The following is a 21183-nucleotide window of genomic DNA, read 5'->3' as shown; positions in this document are numbered from 1 at the left end:
CGGTCTGGATTTAAAAGTATAAAACTAACATGCAAAAGAAATAAATATTTTTTAATTAAGTAGAACTTTGCCTTCACTCTTTTGGCCCCGTTCGCTTGTCTTAAAAATGGCTTGTTCGGCTTCTTTTTTCAGCCGGAACAGTGTTTTTCTCTCACAACAATTCAGCCGGAACAGTGTTTTTCAGCCAGTTTCAGCCAAGTTTCAGACCAGCGAACGGGGCCAAATTTGTCGTGTACTAGTCCTCCACTTTGGTAGATGATAATTCTTTCGTGACTCGTGAAGCATTATTCTAGCGCAGGACTGCGTCGCCGTTTGCTGATTCGCCGCCAATGAGGCAAATAGGCAATCACTAGGATTACCATTCCATGTCGTGTGAAAAGATACTTAAATTAGTATATATGGTTGACGAGCTTTGCTTGTGGGCTACAATATAATAATTTTTGTGTTATGGGTTGGGCTAACTAATATTCTTGCCGCTTGGGCTCCTTAAAATATTCGGATTATCCTATTATAAGCGTCGGATAATCCACATTCACTTATCGAATAATCCATATCTGCCGGATTTCATCAATCCCATATCCTACGCCGTATTCGTTGGACTCGGATTATCCGCATCCGCATGGATATAAAAAACACTTCTCCATACCCTCAAAACTCGGATTCGGAGCGGATCAGAGCGGAGAATTATCCATGCCACTTTCACCACTAGGGGAGGGGCAAAAATGCCATTTTGAGAAAAAAAAAGTAGTCGTCTGGTCAAAACGAAAGTTAAACCTAACAGAACTAATGGCAGTGGCACAAAAGGTCACAAGTAAAATTTGTCGATGGTAAGTTGGGCACGACAATCTTTGTAGTGGCAGTTACATAATCTTGATCATTTAGAGAGTCTTTTATAGTGGCGTGATGATTTTCGCATGTATATAGAAAAATGAAACTCTGAATTTTGTCCAATTTGAATCGATCTCAATTGATCCCTCGTTACTGAAATTGATCTAATAACCAATGAGTACCGTGTTGCATTAAGAACAAAAACTAGACAGCAAAGTTTTTTTTAAAATAATTTTTATTTGTTGTTGGCCCAAAATTCATCCACAAAATTCTAGCATTTAGAATTATTTACATGTTTAGGAGCGATAGGCGAATTGTTATGAAATAGCATACGCGTGTTCCATGTTCTTTTGACTCAAAGCACCGTGCTCTTCCCCAACCGCTCCCAGCAAAACCATCCCAAACACGCTTCCCTTTCATCCATTTCAAACTTAGCCAATCACAAAAACCCGGCTCCATTTATTTCTTTTTCTAAGAGCCCAAAAAATACGAACAAGACAAAGAAAAGTTGAAAAGAAAACAAAACCCACTCGGCACTCGCGCGCCCCTTCCTATTCTCCCACGGTCTCCGCACGCCCCAAAAGCAGAGGGACTGCGGACACGAACTCGGCCACCCACGGCAACCAACCCAGACAGGAGACAGCACCAAACGGCACCGAAAAGCCAAGAACCCCCTCCCAATCAACCTCCCCCCGGCCCGCGCGCCGGCGTCCTCCTATGCTCGCCGGCGACGGGCGCGGCCGCCGATGCCCAGCCCGCCGAAGGACCGCCCCTCCGGCCGCCTTGGCCGCCTCCTCGCCGCGCTCCGCCCCTCCCGCGCCGGGCCCCTCCCCGTCCAGACCGGTTTCCCCACCTCCCTCGCCGACCTCGTCGTCAAGAACCATGGCCGCCTCAAGAAGCAGCCCTCCCCGTCCTCCAAGCGCGGGAAGCGCGGCGCCGCCGCTTCGACTTCGCCTTCCACTCCCACCTCGCCCTCACCGTCCCCGCCGCCCGCCTCTCCGCCTCCGCCTGCGCCTCCCGCGGCGGCCGCCGTCGCCGTCTCACCGTCGGATCGGCCGAGGTCCGACCTCCCGCCGGCCCAGCCCCCACGCCGCGGCAAAGGCGGCGGCTTTGGCCTCGGCCTGGGCTTCCTCGCGGTCAGCGGCGTGGTGTCCCTCGCGCTCCTCGTGATCTGGAGCAAGAAGGTGGTTGCGGCCGTCACCGTCGCCTCCTTCTCGCTCTACCTGCTCGAGTGCGTGAGGTCGTCGTCCTCGCTGCCCCCCAGGCGGCGGCCCCGGCCCCGGCCGGCGGTGACCGAGAGGCGGCTTTGCCTGGACGGCCGCGGGCGCGTGTCGCCGATCCGGGAGGTCGACGCGGAGACCGAGCCGTCGCGGCCTAGCTGCTCGGATTCAGACAGGGCAAGCGAGGCCTGCATCCTGGCCGTTGAAGTCGACGAAAGCAGCGGCGGCGTCCTGGACGAATCAAGCAACCCGAAGGCGAAGGCAAAGAAGAAGTCCTGGAAGAAGCTGCTCGCGGCCAGCGCCAAGAAGCTGCACAGAGGACGGAGGAGTAAGGAGGCGGGTTCGTTAGATTCCTCTTTCCGCAGCGAGGGCGACCGAGCGGACGATGCCACGGCGCGCGGCGGTGGCAATGCCAAGGCGGCGGATTTCTCGGGCTCCCGCCGTGGCTCCGCTAGTCAAACCGGTGTCGCCGCGGAGGACGCCGCCGCTGCCAAAGAGGCGGATTCTTCGAGGGGCTCTCGCCGCAGCCAAGGCGTAGAAGTAGATGCCGATGCCGCGCCCGTAGAAATCGATGCGTTGGTGGGCGACCTCATCGAGGAGGAGGAGGAGCAGGCAGGGATCCGGTTCCCTGCTCTAGTTCTGGTCTCCATCGTCCTCGCCGGCCTGGTCGCCGGGAAGCTCCTGGCCCTGGCGCTCACGGTGCTCTGCGCCGCGTTCCTTAGCTCGGTTCAGAGATCACCTTGCGGCGGCGGTGGCGGTGGCGGTTGCTCGCAGGGGAGGCGGTTGGAGCTTTCCATGTCGTAGTAATTATTGTAAATTAGTGGGCAACAAATTGAAAGAGAAGAAAGATAGTAGTACTTGATGTTTGTTCATTCAGTGGCCGTCGTTGTTCTTGCATCCCTTGTTGGATCGGATTAACAAGTGCGAACATTAACAACTCACCGCTACATTCGTGGTGATTGGATTCGATGTACTCTACGGAGCAATCTGCTGCCATTGTCAAATTGGCAGTTCTTCCGTGCACGTTCACCCCCGGGCCCCGGGAACCCATGCTCCAGTGACTGCCGCATTCTCCCTCCAATCCAGCGTGCGTCGAAAGACAAAACGAGCCTCTTGCATTGGATGTTCGATTCCCAAAGATGAACAGAGGCATGGACTGTTCATGCTCGCTTCCCTGCCGGGCGCGTTCACCCGACCGGCACCAGTACACGTCGTAGCACAGCAGCGGCAGCCGGCAGGAGCTGCGGCCGCGTGCATTGTTTGTTTGTCCGCGCCAAAACGTCGCGAGACTTTGGATTCTTCTCCCTTCCTGCCGCGGTTCCGCGCGGGCGCTCGCCGGTGGACCACGGCGCCAGCCACAAAGGCTGCAGGCGAGCAAAGCCTGATGTGACCTGACCGAGTTGGAGGGCGCCATCATTCGAGAGCAGCAGACAGCAGTAGGCCGCGGCGGCGGCGGCACTGCGGAAGGCGAAGCAGGCCCAGCTTCCTGAATCATGATGCGGTACACGTTCTTGATGCTGGTGTGTTACGAGGTGTGTTACAAGAGAAAAAACACTGCACAATAACTGGTAAGAGCTGGGTGAAACCAAATAGCCCAACAGGCGTTCGGCGGCACCGCTGGGCAGTAGCACTGCTGTCTGCAGCGACGTGCCCCCGCCGACCCGCACTCGGGGGCCACGTGACCGTGCCTCCGTCTGTCCGCCACGTCTCGGCTCGCCGGCGAGGCCGCGTAGCCGCATCATCGATCCATGGACCATGGTACTCCAACTTGCACGCCATTTTTATCCGCGGCGCTCCGACCTGCCGCTGCCAGCCGAACTGGAAACGGGCGCGCGCCGTCCGCGTCGGCATGGCCACTCTTTCTCCTGGCCGAACGGCAGACGGCCCTGTCGGTCGTCCTGCAAGTTTCCGTCTCGCCCGTTTCCGTGCGTTCGGCGGCTTGGGTGAGTGAGACGAAACGGGTCCGCTTTTTGGCAGACATAGACATGGCATTAAGGGGGCCTTTTTGGCATGGCTAATCATGGAACGGAACCAAATGTGCCGCTTCACTGTGGCGGTTTCATTTCATTGCCCTGGCATAAATAATGCGCATCGCCGTTATGCAGCCTGTTTGGCAGGGCGTACGTGCCAGTATCTGGCATGGTCAGCCAGTTAATAATATTTTTCTCTTACATCAAACCAACCAACAATATTTCAGCGCATAGCTTATAAGTCAATCCAGCCGAAACAAACAGGCTGATGGTACTGGTGGGGGGAACCTGAACTGAAACAGAAATGCTAGATAACACCAGGGTGTTTTAGCACCCACCACCCAGGAAAACACGATTTTTTTTGAACCGTGGCCGCCGCGCTCGCAACCGCCCACGCCTGCGCTGCAGCCGTGCCCGCCCGTGGCCACGCCGCCACCACGGCCGCACATGAGCACGCCCGAAATCTTCCCTAACTCCAGCAAGCTTTTTTCTTCTGCAACTCCGGCGCCGTCACCAAATTTTATCTTTGTCCTTTCATAGATTTGTGATTTATTACTTGTGATTTGTGCCAAGGAGGAAGAGGGGAGAGGAGGAAGATGAACAGTATTCATGGGGAAAAAAATTCGAGTGTTCCCCGGTGCTAAAACACCAGAGTGTTAGATAGACAGACTCTGCATTTCAGTTGAAATGCATCTCCTTTCTCCTGCTGCCCTGTTGTGGCTGTGGTGGGCAGGGGGCCCCGGAAGATGAGACGCACGCGGCATGCGTTTGCGTTAGTTCAAGCGCTGATTTTGTGTGTGTGTGCAGAAGAGCCCTTGCACTTCCGTTTGAGCGAGCGGGTTCACGACGGAAACTAACAACTGAAACCCCAGTGCCCTGCCATGCCATTCTTGTGAGAAGAGGAGAGATCGCTGAGTTCAGGGACTCAGGGGTCAGTCACCGGCCGGCCGTGGTAGGCTAGCGCCTTTGAATTCCTCGCGCGGAACGCGTCAGGCGCGCCCTTCCGGGGCCACGGACCACGCGTTCTTCCACGGAGTTTAGCCGTGGAGACTTTTCCCCGTGTGCCATTATAAAAGATCGTAATTCCTTCTGTGTCCCTGAAAAAATTCAGCGGTCTTCAGCGCCACTACTTCAACTTTTTCGTGTCATCCATGCCACTTCCGTCAGTTTAGGCTCTAACGCCGTCAAACTGCATGTGTGAAAAGACGAAAATACCCTTAAGTTCAAATATGTTATTAATTTTTTTTGAGCATCTTAACGACTTCAAATGAAAAAACTCAAAACTAGAAAGTTGTAGATCTCGTCGAGATCTATAATTTTCATATAATTTTTTTTTCATTTAATTTCGCAAAAAAAATAATATAATTTTTCTAAGATATATTAATCATATCAAATCATATTTTTTTGCGAAATTAAATGAAAAAAAAAAATTTATATAAAAATTATAGATCTCGACGAGATCTACAACTTTCTAGTTTTGAGTTTTTTCATTTGAAGTCGTTAAGATCCTCAAAAAAAATTAATAACATATTTGAACTTAAGGGCATTTTCGTCTTTTCACACCTGCAGTTTGACGGCGTTAGCGTCCAAACTGACGGAAGTGGCATGGATGACACGAAAAAGTTGGAGTAGTGACGCTGAAGACCGCTGAATTTTTTCAGGGGCACACAGGGGATTACGATCTTTTATAATGACACACAGGAAAAAGTCTCTTTTCCCTGTGTGCCATTATAAAAGATCGTAATCCGGAACACGGAATACGCCGCCGTACGTACACCTGCTGCATCAGTAGCTGTCTCTTGTAGTCTTGTTCTACTATTCATACTCTCCTAGACCGAGCTTACTTGTAAATTTCCTTAGCTATTTGGAGCTTTCAGCCAAATTTCCTGCATTGCACATGATCTGGTCAGACGCGCAGAGTACCTGTAGGCTGCTGTAGCCCTATCGTTTTCGTGCCGTCAGCGTCTGAGCAAGCGGTGGAAATGCATCAACTGAAAAACTGTCGCTTTCCTTCGAGTCATTTTCGGTTAGTTATTCGCTGTAGCCTATAAAATCAAAGCAAATACTAATCCAAACCAATGCTAGTAGTACTAGATGATAAGTCTTTGATTTGAATTGTTTGTGCGGTTACCTCGAAATAAAAAAAAGATTTATTCGCCGAAGTGTCTTGGTTGGTTCATCATATGTCATGTGCTAACAGGGTCAAACAGTTAGTACATAATAGGAGCAGTAATCTTCTTCTGAATGGAGAAGAAGAAACAAAAAAAAGAGTTGAAAAATGATTAGTAGGACAAGGCTGCTGAAAAAAGAGCTTGGTAAAGTCAGGCCTCGTTTAGATTGCGAAAAAATTTCAACCCGATGAATAGTAGCACTTTCGTCTTATTTGACAAATATTGTCCAATCGTGGACCAACTAGGCTCAAAAGATTCATCTCGTGATTTCGAACTAAACTGTGCAATTAGTTATTTTTTTTACCTACATTTAATACTCCATGCAAGCGGCTAAAAATTGATGTGATGGAGAGAGAGTGAAAAAACTTGGAATTTGGATGTAATCTAAACAAGGCCTCAGTTGGCGTGTGGCGGCGGGCTTTTTGTCACGGCGTGTTGGACGGACAAGTGAAGAATCTAAGGCCCCGTATGGTTTTAAATAAGTCACCTACTTATAAGTTAAAAAGTGAAAAAAGTAACTTATTTTGTTAAACACCACCAACTTATAAGTCACCCCTGCTTATAAATTTTAAGTTGGTTCACCCCTGCTTAAAACTTATAAGTCACCCTTTTTCGCATGGGGCCCACACTTTTAATGAGCTTATAAGTCATCTACAACTAAATAGGCATGACTTATAAGTCACTGATTTTCAGTCAACTGACTTAATAAGTCACCTGACTTATGGAAACCAAACAGGACCTAAGGTGGCGTGTTGGACGGACAACAAGTGAGGAATCTGAATGACAATGGCGCATCCGTCCGGCGTACGTGAGACAGTTCCCTTCCAAGACGGCGACGATGATGGAATAGGATGGGATGGTTTGTGAGCGATGGGTGGAGTGGAGCCGTGGAGAGATGGGACGGAGGCAGATCCCACCCAGAAGGGCCTCGTGAAACTACGGCCGGGCTCATGGCCGCCGTGGCCACGAACGGGCAGGTCCATCAGTTTGCTACCCATCAAGGCGTCGGCGCCCGGCCCAAGTAATACTCTTTTTCATTTTTGAAAGGGGGCCCAAGTAACACTCGGGACTCCTGCGGTGCCCCCAGCCCACCTCACCACATGTTCTCTAGGTGTGTACGATTGCATCTACTATATATAGAACAGCCGGCGTGGTCTCAGCTTGCATGGTCATGCGAGGTGGGACTATCCAGCACGCGCACGAACGACACAGCCAACACTTGAGGAGCCAAGGGCATATGTTAGCCCATAGCCCATAGGAGAAACAGGGAAGCGTAGGAAAGCCCATGCACTGTTCCAAAAAAAAAAGGAAAGCCCATGCACGTAGCAACGTCTCTTTCTTTTCTGTTTCCAGTTTTTTTTGTTTTCTTTTTTATAACTTCTATTGATCTTAAATTCTTAATTATATTGCTAGCCGAACACCTAGAATTTCATTTGCAAATAAAAAATAACACCTAGAATTTAGAAACTTGTGTATGGATTTATTTACACCTGTTGTTATCAAACCGTGATGCATGGATGATGTAGACATGTAAAAAAAACTCGACCTGCGGGGGGATGACAGCCCCGGGTTTTTCCCTTAAGAAGAAGATCTTCTCACACAGATCGAGAAAACCCCCGAACCCCCGCCCCCATCCTGACGCAGTGGTACCGGAACCCTGTGAGAACCGGGCCGGGGCCTAACTGCGCTTTGGCACCTGAGGGCGGGCGAGGGGATTTTTTTAACCTCAGCCTGAAATTCGCTCCCATGGGAGTCAAACTCAGGACCTGAGTGCCGCTGGGCCACCTAACCGCTTCGACTAGGCGCCCTTTGGCTGATGTAGACATGTAGCCACCTCTCTCGTGTGTATATGCTTGTAAGTTTGTAACGACGGGCCTTGTTTGCATGCGCATGTATTCATCTCAATCGACATGTGTTGAAGTAGATTGGAGTAAAATTAAATTAAGTTATATTCTAATCCACTTCTACACATATGGATTAAAGTAGATACACATGCATCCAAATAAGGCCTAAGTATATTATCTCGTATAATTAAATGTGGAGAAATTACCTGTATGGCCTCTAAAAAACTATGGTTTCCTATTATGGCCCTATTTTTTCTGGAGTTACCTATAAGGCCTGAAAACAAATTTCTCTTACCTGGATGGCCTTCCGTCCATTTTAGCCATTTAACGGTGTTAGCAGAAAAAAATCAAAGTGCAGAGTTTAGTTTTTTGTTTTAGATTTTTAATACTACGTAATTATAAATATTTTTTTCTCGAATACGCAGTAGAGCTACGTATCATTATATTAGCCATCCACGGTGCATTTACGGGGCAAAGCTACGGCAAAAATCTCAGACGTCTATTTTCGGTTGCCTAGCGTTGGACATGGTTGTTTGGCCCAGGCAAGTTAACTAGACCATCAACCAGCAGACCCTTGCTCTGTGTGTTTGGCAATTTGGTGTTCACTATATACAATCTACTGAAATTTGCCAACCAAATCTATAAAAACTAGCAATCCTTTATTATATCGATCTCGAGCTGCCTATTATTAGGTTCAAACCGTCGGCAAAACCATATTGGCAGTCAATAGCAAAATACAAATTGTCTAATGTCTTGAAAGGAAAGGTCTCTTAGGCCCTCCACAGCGTGGGGGTGGAGCCAGCAACAAAATCGGGTCCCACATATACAACTAGGAGCGCTTCCCAATTGTTGCAATATGTAGAGAGTTGGAGGCATCACTCATGGGACCCACGTTGTAAGAAAAAAAGTACTCAAAAGCTGCCAAGATGAAGGCTCACGGAGCTGCTTTGGTGTATTTAGCAGGCCAACTAAATGATTTTTTATAGTTTGGGCATCGGAGCAAGTAGTTGCGCCGCTCCTCATTTTTCTAAAACTGGCACCACTAGCTGCAGCGTGCAGAGTGACTCTTCAATCATCTCTCTCTTATTCTGGCACCACTCAAGCCCCATGTTGTGGAGGGCCTTAGGGATAGTGTGATGACAATCTCTGCCCTAGCCGTCAATCTCAAGCCTAATAAGCACTGAAACACATATGGGTAAGGGCTCTCCTCCATCGAGTTTAAGACACCATCTACAATCTCAGAGACGGCTTGCAACCAACCTGCGTCCGGAGTGCGTCGGTGCGTGCGGCCTTCTCTTCGTTCACTGAACGCCGCTAAGCCTGGGCCACGAAAAACCGAGAACCGAATTGAACTAATCGGAACCGAAACCAAAATAACCGAAACTGAAATATTCGGTTCTAGGTTCGGTTCCAGGTTCCCAGGAACCGAAATTAGTACGGTTAATTCGGTTTCAGCACTCGGTTAACCGAATTGACCTGAAATAATCGAACTAAGCTATTGGACCTCTTATTTTTTTTACTGCAGGCTTGAATATTGCTCTATGCTTGAATATTTGAGAGAACAATAACCTATATATGTTTTGTACTGTTGTTTTATGCTGCATTGCTGTTTAAATTGTCCCTTTTGACTGCATAAAAATCAGGCAAAATGCTGCCAAAATTTGCAATTAAATGTGTTGTTTCTTGGTTCCTGAAAAATTTCGGTTCCATCGGTTAGAACCGAAACCGAACCGAATTAACCGAAACCGAAATTCCTCGGTTCCGCATTTTTAAAGTAACCGATCGGCCCTTCTTCTCATGTAACCGAATTAGCTGAAGAACCGAAGAACCGCCGAACGCCCACACTGAAACACCACGAGCCCTGTCGCCTGACGCGAGACGTGCCGACGCGTGAGCCACACCGCATGCAGCGCCGGCGACACGCTACCCACACCCACGATCGTAACACGCATGCATCATACTATGTTGTACAGGGTTCTTTCAATTTATTATTGGATTGATCATAGGTCTTGTTTGGCACAGCTCAGCTTTACTATGTTTTTTTTTGGAAAACAATTTTATGAGTAACTTTCTAAGTAAAGCTGAGCTATTTTGAAAAATTATTTGGCAAAATGGCTTCATGCATGGATGAGAGAGAGCTAGCATAAGCTATTTTTCTCAGTTTTATCCTAACTCATGTCTTTATGAGAGGAGAAATAAAGCTGTTTTAAAAATAAGTATTTGATAAAAAAAAACTCACGATAACTCGTGAAGCTGTTGTGCCCATAGACTATCTTGTATCAGCTCTCCTGTTATCGTGGGCAGTAGTATGACTATGACGTGAGCTTCGTTGTTTTCATTCATTGTTGTACGTGTGTTAAACTTATCCGCATACAAGTACGCCCCCATGCATGAATTCTCCACAGTTCATATGGACCAGTCTGCTGAAATCGGAGGTCTCTGCTTAGTCGACCAGAAGAAATGCCAGAAGAGGTGTACCCACTACCCAGTTTCCACGTCCCAAGTCGTTACCTGCACGTGTTCGCAAAAACTCGTCTGATTTATGTCCTGCCGACAATCCGTATCGATTCTTCTTCAGTCTTCGTGTGGGTGTCGTTGAACACAGTTACGTGCAAGCAGAGAGTCAGCACCCGAAAACAGCATCTTCCGATAATCCGATCCTCACAAGTCACAACAGAAGCATATCTATCTTATTCCACATAAGAGAACATATTCATCATTAACGACTTTCACGGCTATACTACACAGTACATGTTTAGTCAGTACACATCACAATATGTATGTATACTACCATTGCAAACATCTAGCCACCTTTTATTTATATCATCTACATATAGATAACATCAGATAATCGATAAACTTATGTTTGTACGTACGCAAACACGAGCTGAGATCGACATAGACAGAGCCCAAGGCCAAAACCTATCACGAGCTCCGACCTGATCCGTCGGTGGTTCAGTCTCAGATCGCTAGCTCGCAATTTTTCATGGGCAGAAGGTGATCTTGTAGTTCGTCCCGGTCGGGCACGTAAAGACGGTGTTGGTCGTGTCCCTGGGGTACGTGATCGTCTGCGGGCACGCCTTCTTGAAGTACTCCGTCCCGTTGTTGGGGCCGCAGCTGCTGCTCTTGCCGTCGCAGGGGTTGCCGCACCCGGCCACCCGCCGCTGCTCGGAGGGGCAGTTGAACGTGATCTCCTGCACCGGGCACGACGGCCCACCGCGGGCGCACCTGCTGGCGCTGGGGAGGAACGACATGGGCGCGTTGAAGCCGTGGACGAGGGAGATATCGAACTGGTCGGCGCCGCCGGCGCCGGTGGCGAGCGAGTACTCGGCCAGCGTGATGGGCTCGAACCCGACCTTGCTGCACGCCAGCGTACCGCCGCAGTCGCCCGTCTGGCACTGCCCCAGCGTGCCGTTGGCGATGAATCCGCACCCCGTGCGGCCCCACACGCGGCCGCTCCGCGTCCCCGCCGGCACGTCGATGGACCATGACTCCCCGGTGTTGAGCACCGTGCCGCCGCCTGGCAGCGCCGCGGGCCACACGGTGTACCCGCACTTGTTGGTGACCACGATGGTCACGGCGTCCGTGACGACCGCCGCAGCGAGGAGGACGGCGAGGAGGCGCAGGACGGATGCCATTTCGCTGGATCTGAGGCCCCGTTCGCGGATCTGAAACTTAGCTGAAAACACTGTTCTAACAAAATTGTTGTGAGAGAAAAACACTGTTCGACTGGTTTGATGAACAATAAACTAAAAGGGGACCAGCCGGCTGACTGGTCTGAACCAGACCAGCGAACGCCCCTGAGTGTGGAAGAGCTCTGTGAATATAGTGCGGTGGAGTGAAATGGACGGACTTGGGATCGGTACTTATAGTGGCAGATAGCTAGGGGCCGGCGTAGGGCGTGGAAGTCAGAATTTGCATGCGGCAATTTTCTTGAAAACTTCCACGAGTTGGGTTTATGTAAAAGGCATCTTGATGCTTAACGGTACCCAGGTTAGCCTCGTGGCAGTGATGTACAAAGTGAGCTGAACCTACAAATGACGCCCAAAAGGAAAAATCGAAAAACTCTCGTGGCGAGTGAAGAACTCGGCGAGATGAGAGAGTCCTGAGCTCCTGCTTAGAAATTTTTTATTTCTAACACTTTTTTTAAACTATTTTTAAATCTGACATTTTTTTTTCCAAAACTAATACTTTTGGGCCACGTCTATTTTTAGGGCGCGGCGAAACAACGCTGCCACGTCATGCACGGCGGCGCAGCAGGGGTGCGTACGTAGCAACATCCCGGCCCGCTGGTCGCTGACGTGACAAGCCTTGCCGCGCCACCGATTAGGGCGTGACTGTGGCGCGCCACCCGTCAGGGCACGGCAGAGCGAAATAGAGGCCCGCGGCCTAGTCCCTTTCCTTCCTCTCTGTTTCACTCCACGCCGCCCAGCCCCCGCCACTGCGCCTCCCTCGCCGGCTCCCTCTCTCCCTTGTCTCCTTCTCTCAGTCCCTCCCTGTCCCCACTGCGCCGCCGCCCCTCCCCATCGCCGGCGTGGCCACCGCTTCCCTGTGGCGCGACCTCCCTCTCTCCCCATCCTCTTCCTCCCTTGCCACCCTCTGTCCTTAACCCTCCTCCAACTTTGGGCGCAGAAGAAGCCCGCCGCCAGCCGTCCATTACCGCCGCCAGCCAGCTTATCGCCTTAGGTGGATTGGGGTGATCCTCTTGCCGTCGGCCGGCCATTCCCGCTGTGGTTTGTGGAGGTAATCCTCTTGTGCATTTGTTACTTCAATAGAATTGTTGTTAGCTAGGGTTAGGATTCAAAATTAGTCAATGAAATTAGTAAAGTTAGCTAGATGGGTATAGTTAGTATAGTTGGTTAATACAGTTAGTTAGTATTGTTAGTATAGGTACTAATATTAGTTAGTGTATTTAGTATAGTTAGTTAGTATAGTTAGTTAGAATTGTTGTTATATGTATTAATATTAGATTAGTTAGTTTTCTTAGTTAGTATAGGTATGAATACTAGATTAGTTAGTAGGTACGACGATTTCGACGACTTGATGAAGTTTCTTGAAATGCTTTTGTAGATGGATTGTTGTGTCAGGATTTTTTATGGAGGAAGTGTTAGAAGAGAAGATGGTATGTTTGAGGATATGGAAGAAGAATTGGAATGGTTTGATGAACCTCCTAGCTTTAGTGATCTTTGTGCCCGTTTGAAGGGAAAGTTTGACGGTGATTTCACACTAAAGGGGAGGTTTGATAATAGAAAGACTAGGGCACACTATGTGTTGATGCCCTTACGCGATCATGCTCACTGGTCCCGCTATAATAGGATAATCCAAGGTTCCAATGTGGCCATTGCTGAGGTGGTGGTGGAGAATGGGTACATGATGCATGGTCTCTAGGAGGGGCCATCCTTCAACAGTGGTACTCAACAAGAATGTAGGGTCCATGTGGAACCAACTATGGGTACTATGCATTTGGACGGTCAGTTGATGCAGGAGCAGCTTCATTCAACTCTAGTGGGCTGTATAAGTAATGACTTTGATGTGAATGAGTTCATACGGGAAGAGGAGGAGCAGGAGGAGTAGGACAGGATCGATGATGTAGTTAGCAGTGATTCAGATGATTCGGATGATGAGCAAGGAGGTAGAGATGCTATGTCAACACCGGTTGATGTCATGCTAGTACCGATTTATGCTATGCCATTACAAGTACCAACTGATGTACTTCATGCTATGCTAGCTCAGGGTAGACTAGTCATAGATTTGCTAGAGGATGATCCCCCTTATGATTCATGGGGTAGAATTAGCGAAGCACAGCAGTACCTTCCACCATCACCTTACACAACGACAAAACTTATGCAACTGAGGTCGATGAACGTACCTTTCAGTGGCGTTCTGAACTATAGGGATGTCAGCATGACATATATGACAGTTTGTGACACCGGTCTGTAAATGTGTAGAAAATCATTGTATGACAATGAGAATAAAATCCTTAGCAAGGGGATGATATTCAATATAATGTCAGAGCTGAAGTTGTTTCGTCAGGACTATGCTATCTATCATCATAGGCCATACACCGTCACTCATTCAGACCAGGAGTTCAGGTACCACATTATATGCAAAAATGATTGTATGTGGAGGTTAAATGCACGAAAGAGATAGAGTGATGGCAAGCGGAGGATAAGTAAAGTGGTCCAACCCTACACTTGCCTATCAAATAAGGGAAGGAAAATCATCAGCATCTCACTCCACGTTACCTTACCCGTCGTATATTGGGGCTCATTAATGACAATAACAATATTTCAGTGTCTTCCTTACAACAGTCCATATCCGGATTCGTTAAATATAATGTGAAGTACGAAAAGGCTTGGTGTGCTAAGCAAATTACCCTAGCGATTCGGTGGGGTAGCTCGGAGGAAGCGTACAACAGGGTTCCCTGAATATTATGTGCAATGCATTACTACAACCCTAACTTGAAATGGTTTATAGACACCGGAAGGATGTATTTCGAGGACCCGTTGAGGCATGTCCTGCATCATGTGTTCTGGTCCTTCGCGCAAACGGAACATGCATTCTAGTATTGTCGGCCAGCCATACTTTATGATGGCACTTTCCTCACCGGAAAGTATAGGGGCACGTTGATGATGGTTGCTGCTGTTGATCCAGAGGACTAGATAGTGCCCATGGCTTTTGCTTTGGCAAAGGGAGAGAACAATGAATTGTGGTCATGGTTTATGTAACTTCTACATGTATAAGTGCTTGGCCCATCTCGCACTATATGTTTGATCTCAGACCATCACCTAGGGATTCTTAATGCTGTAGGTGAACATATCAATGGGTTCCCGCCTCTAGTGCACAGATGGTGCATACGACATTTTGCCACTAATTTCTAGCGGCGTTAGAGGAAGAAGGAGGTTTGTGATAAGGTAAAGGCTCTATGTTGTGTATGTACAGAGCACCAGTTTAAGGAGACAAAGAGAGAACTAGAAGATGCTAAACAAAGCAGGCAAGGCTTGGTTAGAGGCGCAAATGGAACAGAAGGCTAAGTGGGCGTTAGCATATGACGAGGGTGGTTTTACGTACGACATCATGACCACCAATTCATTAGTCTTTCAACCGTGTATTCACGGGAGTTCAATCCTTGCCCGTGTCTAGAGTTGTTGAGTTCTCATTTCACAAGTGCAATGAATATTTTGTCAAGAGGTGGGAACTTGCATAGAGGAATCTAGTTGAGCATGGGCGATTTGAAAAGGCCTGAGTAGAACATTTGAAGGAGGCTGAGGAATTGGCCAAGCTGCATACCATCGAGCTGTATGGACCTCGCCGACATGTCTTTAGTGTACGAGGGAAGGGTGGCACAAGTTTGGGCGGCGAACGTTATAGTGGACGGAACTACCAAGTTGATCTTGACAAAGTAGAGTGCAGTTGCAACGTCCCTCAGATCATGCATGCCCCTTGCTCTCACATGATCATGCCCTGCAGGGTCCGTGGATATGATTTCAAGGGTCTACCATATATGTCACCCTTGTATCTCCGTTCGAATACCCTTAGTATTTGGGAGAGGAGCTTCAAGCCGTACCTTGACCCGACACAGTGGCCCCCTTATCATGGTCATGACTACGTGCCGCATCTAGACCTAATTAAGGTAGGGAAGGGTAGAAGGAAGAAGAAGTGGCTCAAGGGGGACATGGACGCTATGAGAGGATACGACAAAGACATGTACGGAGGAAGAGACTTCAATGAGACCTGTGGTAGGAATCTTTGCTCCCTTTGCAAAGAACCTAGTCACAAGGCTAGCAATCATAGAAGACGAGGGCAGCAGGTGCATGTAGCACACATTATATTATGTTAATGTTATTGTTTGCTATGCTATTTAAATTGAGGCTCTTGCATTTTTACCCTTGCTTTGTATCAAAATTGTGATTTTGCTCCTGCTTTTTTTACTTTGTGAATTTACCCCATTGTTTTTGAAACAAAGCACCACTTTGCCCCTATTCTGTCATCCTTCCCTAACAGTGTTACATTTTATACAAAAGGATAGAAATGCCCATATGATTTTCCCTGTTTGTTATGCCTATTTGTTATTTTGCCCCTGATTTGGGAATTAGACATTTATATTTGATCAAATATATTTGGCCCAACTTGCAACTATTTCAATTCAGATTTAATATCCAAAAAAAAAATATTCAAAATTTTGGCAGTGTCTTAGCAGTATTTTGATAGCATTATGACTAGGCCTGGGCATTCGGTTCTAACCAAAATTTTGGGTCAGTTCTAACCCAGCTTCATAGGTAGCATATCGACACAATTTCTATTCTCATCGAACAAAATAGAGAAGAGATCGAGTCTTGTATATAAATTGTTGAGCACACAAGTGAGGAGACTGAGTATTTGAGTCTCATACTACATAGATGCTAGATTCCAGGCTACGGTAACTCCATTTGTACTGAAGCCAGGCTGCCGCTTCTAGATTTCTAGTCATGCTTCTTTGCTTCTTCCTTTAGGACCTGGCGGACGCATGAATCCATGAAGCTTGCCGAATCACCGTCGCTCGTCCCTGCCTCATCACGCAGTGCTGCAACGGTGTTGCTTGGAGGTTGGCATGGCGGCACTGGCGGATCCATGGCAAGCCGACAGCCCACACGCTTGCTCTGCTAGTGCGCTCGCTACTCACGTGCGGTGTGGCCTATGGCGGGCGATGCCAGGAAGTGCGATCAGATGCCACCGGAGCCCCGCGACAGGGCTCCGTTGCCACCCAACGCGTGCACGCCGAGACCCACGGGCGGGCGCCGCGACATTCCCACGGCCGCCTAGAGGAAGCCCATGCCCCACTGATGCTGTCGCCGTGACTAGGAGGCAGTCACGCCCCACGCCTTGGAGGCAGTCCCACCCCACTGGTTCTTCCGCCACTACCATCGCCAGCAGCCCACGACCGGATGCAGCCGCGTACGAGACTTGGGATGAGGCGACCTGTGCTTCTGTTTGGGATGAGGCAATAAGGATAGAGGGCAGTGTGGTCATTTCACCTTTGCTTTTTAGATTTATAATTTTTTTAATTCGTTTAATCCATGTCTATCTGACAGACGTCTAAAGCAGGGGCAAATGGATCATTCATTTCAAAATAGCAGTGGTAAAAATACAAAGTTGAAAAAGCAGGGGCAAAATCACAATTGGACTACTAGACAAGGGCAAGAACACAATTTTCCCATTTCAATTTGCTATGTTAGTACTAATTATGATATTCACTTATTCTCTCATTTTGCATAATAGTTTATTCATGTTCCTTTTATATTTACTTTGTTTTTATGCACTAATATTCCATCATATTGTATTAATCTTAATGTTTGTTCTAACACATTCATTTCAAATTTGAACCAGGATGGGGGATCATCATCCGTAGTATCTCCTTCTTGAGGTGCACTACGATAAGTACCACCGAGCCAAACACTTGTCGGAGCTTCAGGAGGCCTTGTACCTCTTAGACTATGCACGCACCAGTCGCACCGCTGGGACGAGCGATACGAGCCATACATACGACGTGCTGGATTCCTTGAGATCGTTCGGGTCTTCAACACTGGGCTACCGATCCTCGACCCTACACTTCTCACTGCAGCTGTGGATAGGTAAGATTTCATTTAAGTTTGTTCTACTTCATAGGACTAATTTGTCTCATTGTTTGAATTAAAACTTCTCTTTTTGAATTACGAACCCGCAGATGAGATCGCTCAACCTGGCAGTGTTGTCCTCATCCTCGTCCCCATCATTGGCCAACACAATCAGAGATTCAACGGTGCGACCAGCTCAGGTTCTGTGCTCATCTAACTTCTTCTCCTAAAACCTTGCATGGGCCACCTCTGTGGCATGGTACTCGCTGCATCCAATCCTTTCATGTATAAAATGCAACTAGTTAGCAATGCGATTATATTACATTTAAAAACAGGCAATGAAAATAATAAGACTTTCAATCACTCACTGGCACACAATGCAACAACATGGTCTGTACTCTTGTCTCCTTCCTTGCCCTCTCCTCCTCTAACACCCTCCATCTCTCCAACCCCTATTTGTCAAGCCTAACACCGATCGGGTTACAAAAGCCGCGTTGTCTAGCAAACTCACGCATTTTCTTTATGTGCAGTTTAACAAAGAGGTCGATGTACTGAGGTCCATATCCCCTTTTCCATGCAATTACTTGCCTCCCCTTCAGTTCATCCAAGAACTTAGCTTGACCATCATAAGATTCTCACTTGCATTTCCTAGTGCTCTGTTCAAACGAAAAAGTAGATCATAAGTCTTTGCAAAAGATAAAAAATATGATTTCATGTTTTCCACGATAGTAACCAACCTCATCATAGTCAACCATATGGCCACACCAATGGCCTATTCCAAGCTCCGAAGCGACTAGGCCGTAGTTGGCTTTAACACCACATTCGCACATGATAGGAGGTGTTTTGAAAAAATTAGCCTTTCTTTCTTCTTTAACTTTGCCTTTGACGGCTCCAGTCATTGATTCTTAGGATCATAGAGCCACTCCTTGAAACGACACTTCTTCATTGAAAACACCTAAAAAAGGTGACATTAGTACATGAACATATATAGCTCAACATTTCAATAGATACACTTTTCACTTCATGCTTGTTTGGACACACAAACTCCAACGTATTCTTAGGGTTTATCATAGCTCGATCTCCACAATCGCATAGAGGAGGTTCCTCAAGTCGTCTAACTATGGCTAGGTGCTTCTCCTTAGCCATCATTGGTGGGGGGTTAGGGAGAATTGGAACCCACCGCTCGAAGTGCTCACGTGGATGTCTCTCCCTCCACCAATCATCGAAAGGAGGTACCTTGGGTCAAACTTGTCTAGCCATTGATCCACTGAAAGAAAAAGCACCTCTTATGGGCCTACACAATAAGATTCCAATAAAATATTAGTAACCTACTAACACAAAAGAAGAAAAAAGGTACGGAAAGAATTACTGAAATTAAAACAACTCCATGTGTAGAAGCAACGTGCCGCTATGCTTGGATATCTCGATTGAAACACGTCGGTGAAAGATCCTTGTTTGGTTTTGGTAATTGAGTGATAACTTAGGTGGACTAATTGTGTTTATGTGAGATACACAGGTGATTAGTCCACAGGTACATGTGTGTGAGCAACATATGCCATGAAGGTGAAAATGGCTTGGAGATGTTGCAAAGCTCACACATGTGATGATGAAGGAGCTTAAATGCACATGAGACATGACATTGAGTCATGTGATCAAGGTGGAGAAGATCAAGACAAGACTTGGCTTGATGGACCGGTTGCAAGTGTGAAGGGCAAGTCGAAGGCTTTGGAGTGATAGACCGCGTTGCGGTGAAGCTTGAGTAAGACTTGGCGCCGATGGACGATGGCAACGGTGAAGAGCAAGTAGAGTCAAGATCGATGAACCAATATGATCATGTGATGATATGAAGTGGATCATATCATTGTTGATCGTGTTGGTGCATGTGTTGCATCGACATTGAAGGAGATGGAATGGAATGCGCAAGGCAAAGATATAACCTAGGGCATTTCATTTCACCGGTCATAGGTGTGTAGAGAAGTTTATGACCGGGTTTAGGATAGATGGCCGTACTATCAAGAGGGGCAAACTTGTTTGCATATCGGTCATCTAGTGCCACTCGAGTGATCTAACTTTGCATTGTCGCTAGGATCGAGTGGCGTGGCAAGTTGAGTGGCTAACATCCTTTGGGAAATGATTATGAAAATGCTAACACACATAACACATGGTGGTGTACACTTGGTGGTGTTGGCACATTTACAAAGGAGGTGGTGTTTGCAGGGGTGAGATGGGTTTGGGTCCCTCTCTCAGCTAACCACTAAGAATTTGCATCCAGCGCAATAGAAAATAGGCATTCCATTTTCCTAAAAGCGCTGAATCCCGCCTCACAAGCTCGGCGGGATTCGGCGCTTTCGGGAAAATGGAATGCCTATTTTCTATTGCGCCGGATGCAAATTCTTGGTGGTTAGCTCATTGGAGCAATGGTGAAGAAGTTAGAAGTAAAAACGAGTTGGTCACGAAGATGCTGGCGTCGGTCAACTGACCGGACGCTGGATCTGAATGCACCGGACGCTGGAAGGCTACGTCCGGTCAGGCTGACATACAGTGATGCAGTAGCTGGAGTGTGACCGGACGCTGGCTGCATCCGATCGCGTTCGACCGGACGCGTCCGGTCATGCTCGGGAGCTTACTAGAAACGACCGAACGCTGAGGGTCCAGCGTCCGGTCAGTTGAAGCTGCTGCGTCCGGTCAGGTCAAGTGACCGTTGGAATCGGGACACGTGGTCGTCTGTGGGCGACCGGACGCTGAGGTCCAGCGTCCGGTCAACATGACCAGAGCGTCCAGTCGGCCCGACCGTTGCCCAGTGAAGGGGTAACGGCTAGTTTAGCCCTTGGGGCTATAAATAGAAGTGGCCTTCGGCCATGGCTGGTGCTGAGCACCTCAAGGGACTTAGTGTCCATGCTTGTGAGTGCTTGGGAGCCCTCCATCACACATATACTTGATAGTGATCATTCGATTATGTGAGTGAGCGATTCTAGTGCGATTGCATCGTGAGGTTGCATCGAGTGGCACTAGGTGATCGAGTTGCAAGCCGGTGGTGCTTGTTACTCTTGGAGGTTGCCACCTCCTAGACGGCTTGGTGGTGGTCTCCGTCGAAGCGCGCAAGAAGCTTGTGCGGCGCTCCGGAGAGGTGCTTGTGAGGGGCATTGTGCTCGCCCCGCTGGAGCCACGAAGAGCAACTCTAGTAAAGCGTATCATTGAGCTACCCTCACTCAAGGGGTAGGTTCTTGCGGCGCCCGACGTGCGGGTTTAGCGGGTGATGCTAATTAGCCGCCGAACCACCAAGTGAGCGGTCGACACAACGGGGACTAGCGTGTTGGCAAACACGTGAACCTCGGGAGAAAAATCATCGTGTCAACCTTGTTCTTCCCGTTGGTTTGCATCCCCATTACACAAGCTTGCAATTACTTTTATACATATTAAGCTTGTGTAGTTGCTCTTGTAATTAGATAGCTTGCGTAGCTTGCTAATTACCTTCTTGCTTGTGTAGCAAAGAAGTAGCTCCCTTGCGTGGCTAATTTGGTTTTAGTAACCTTGTTAGTCACATTGCTTAGTTTGTG

At 48.1% G+C, this 21183-nt stretch overlaps 2 protein-coding genes across 2 annotated transcripts; one reads left to right on the top strand and one right to left on the bottom strand.

Moving 5' to 3' along the window:
• The first annotated feature begins 1407 nt into the window (after window positions 1-1407).
• LOC136470548 (uncharacterized) lies at window positions 1408-3035 on the top strand. The gene has a single exon (XM_066468358.1). The coding sequence runs from the start codon at window positions 1575-1577 to the stop codon at window positions 2850-2852; it is 1278 nt and encodes a 425-aa protein (XP_066324455.1). The 5' UTR covers window positions 1408-1574; the 3' UTR covers window positions 2853-3035.
• A 7791-nt stretch (window positions 3036-10826) lies between these two features.
• Window positions 10827-11798, bottom strand: LOC136470541 (protein P21-like). Its single transcript, XM_066468355.1, has one exon. The coding sequence runs from the start codon at window positions 11669-11671 to the stop codon at window positions 11018-11020; it is 654 nt and encodes a 217-aa protein (XP_066324452.1). The 5' UTR covers window positions 11672-11798; the 3' UTR covers window positions 10827-11017.
• Window positions 11799-21183: the final 9385 nt, after the last annotated feature.

This window comes from Miscanthus floridulus, chromosome 1 (assembly GCF_019320115.1).
Source record: "Miscanthus floridulus cultivar M001 chromosome 1, ASM1932011v1, whole genome shotgun sequence".
Classification (NCBI taxonomy): domain Eukaryota; kingdom Viridiplantae; phylum Streptophyta; class Magnoliopsida; order Poales; family Poaceae; genus Miscanthus; species Miscanthus floridulus.
The sequence above is the reverse complement of the archived record's forward strand: the minus strand, read 5'-3'. Positions and strand labels throughout refer to the sequence as shown.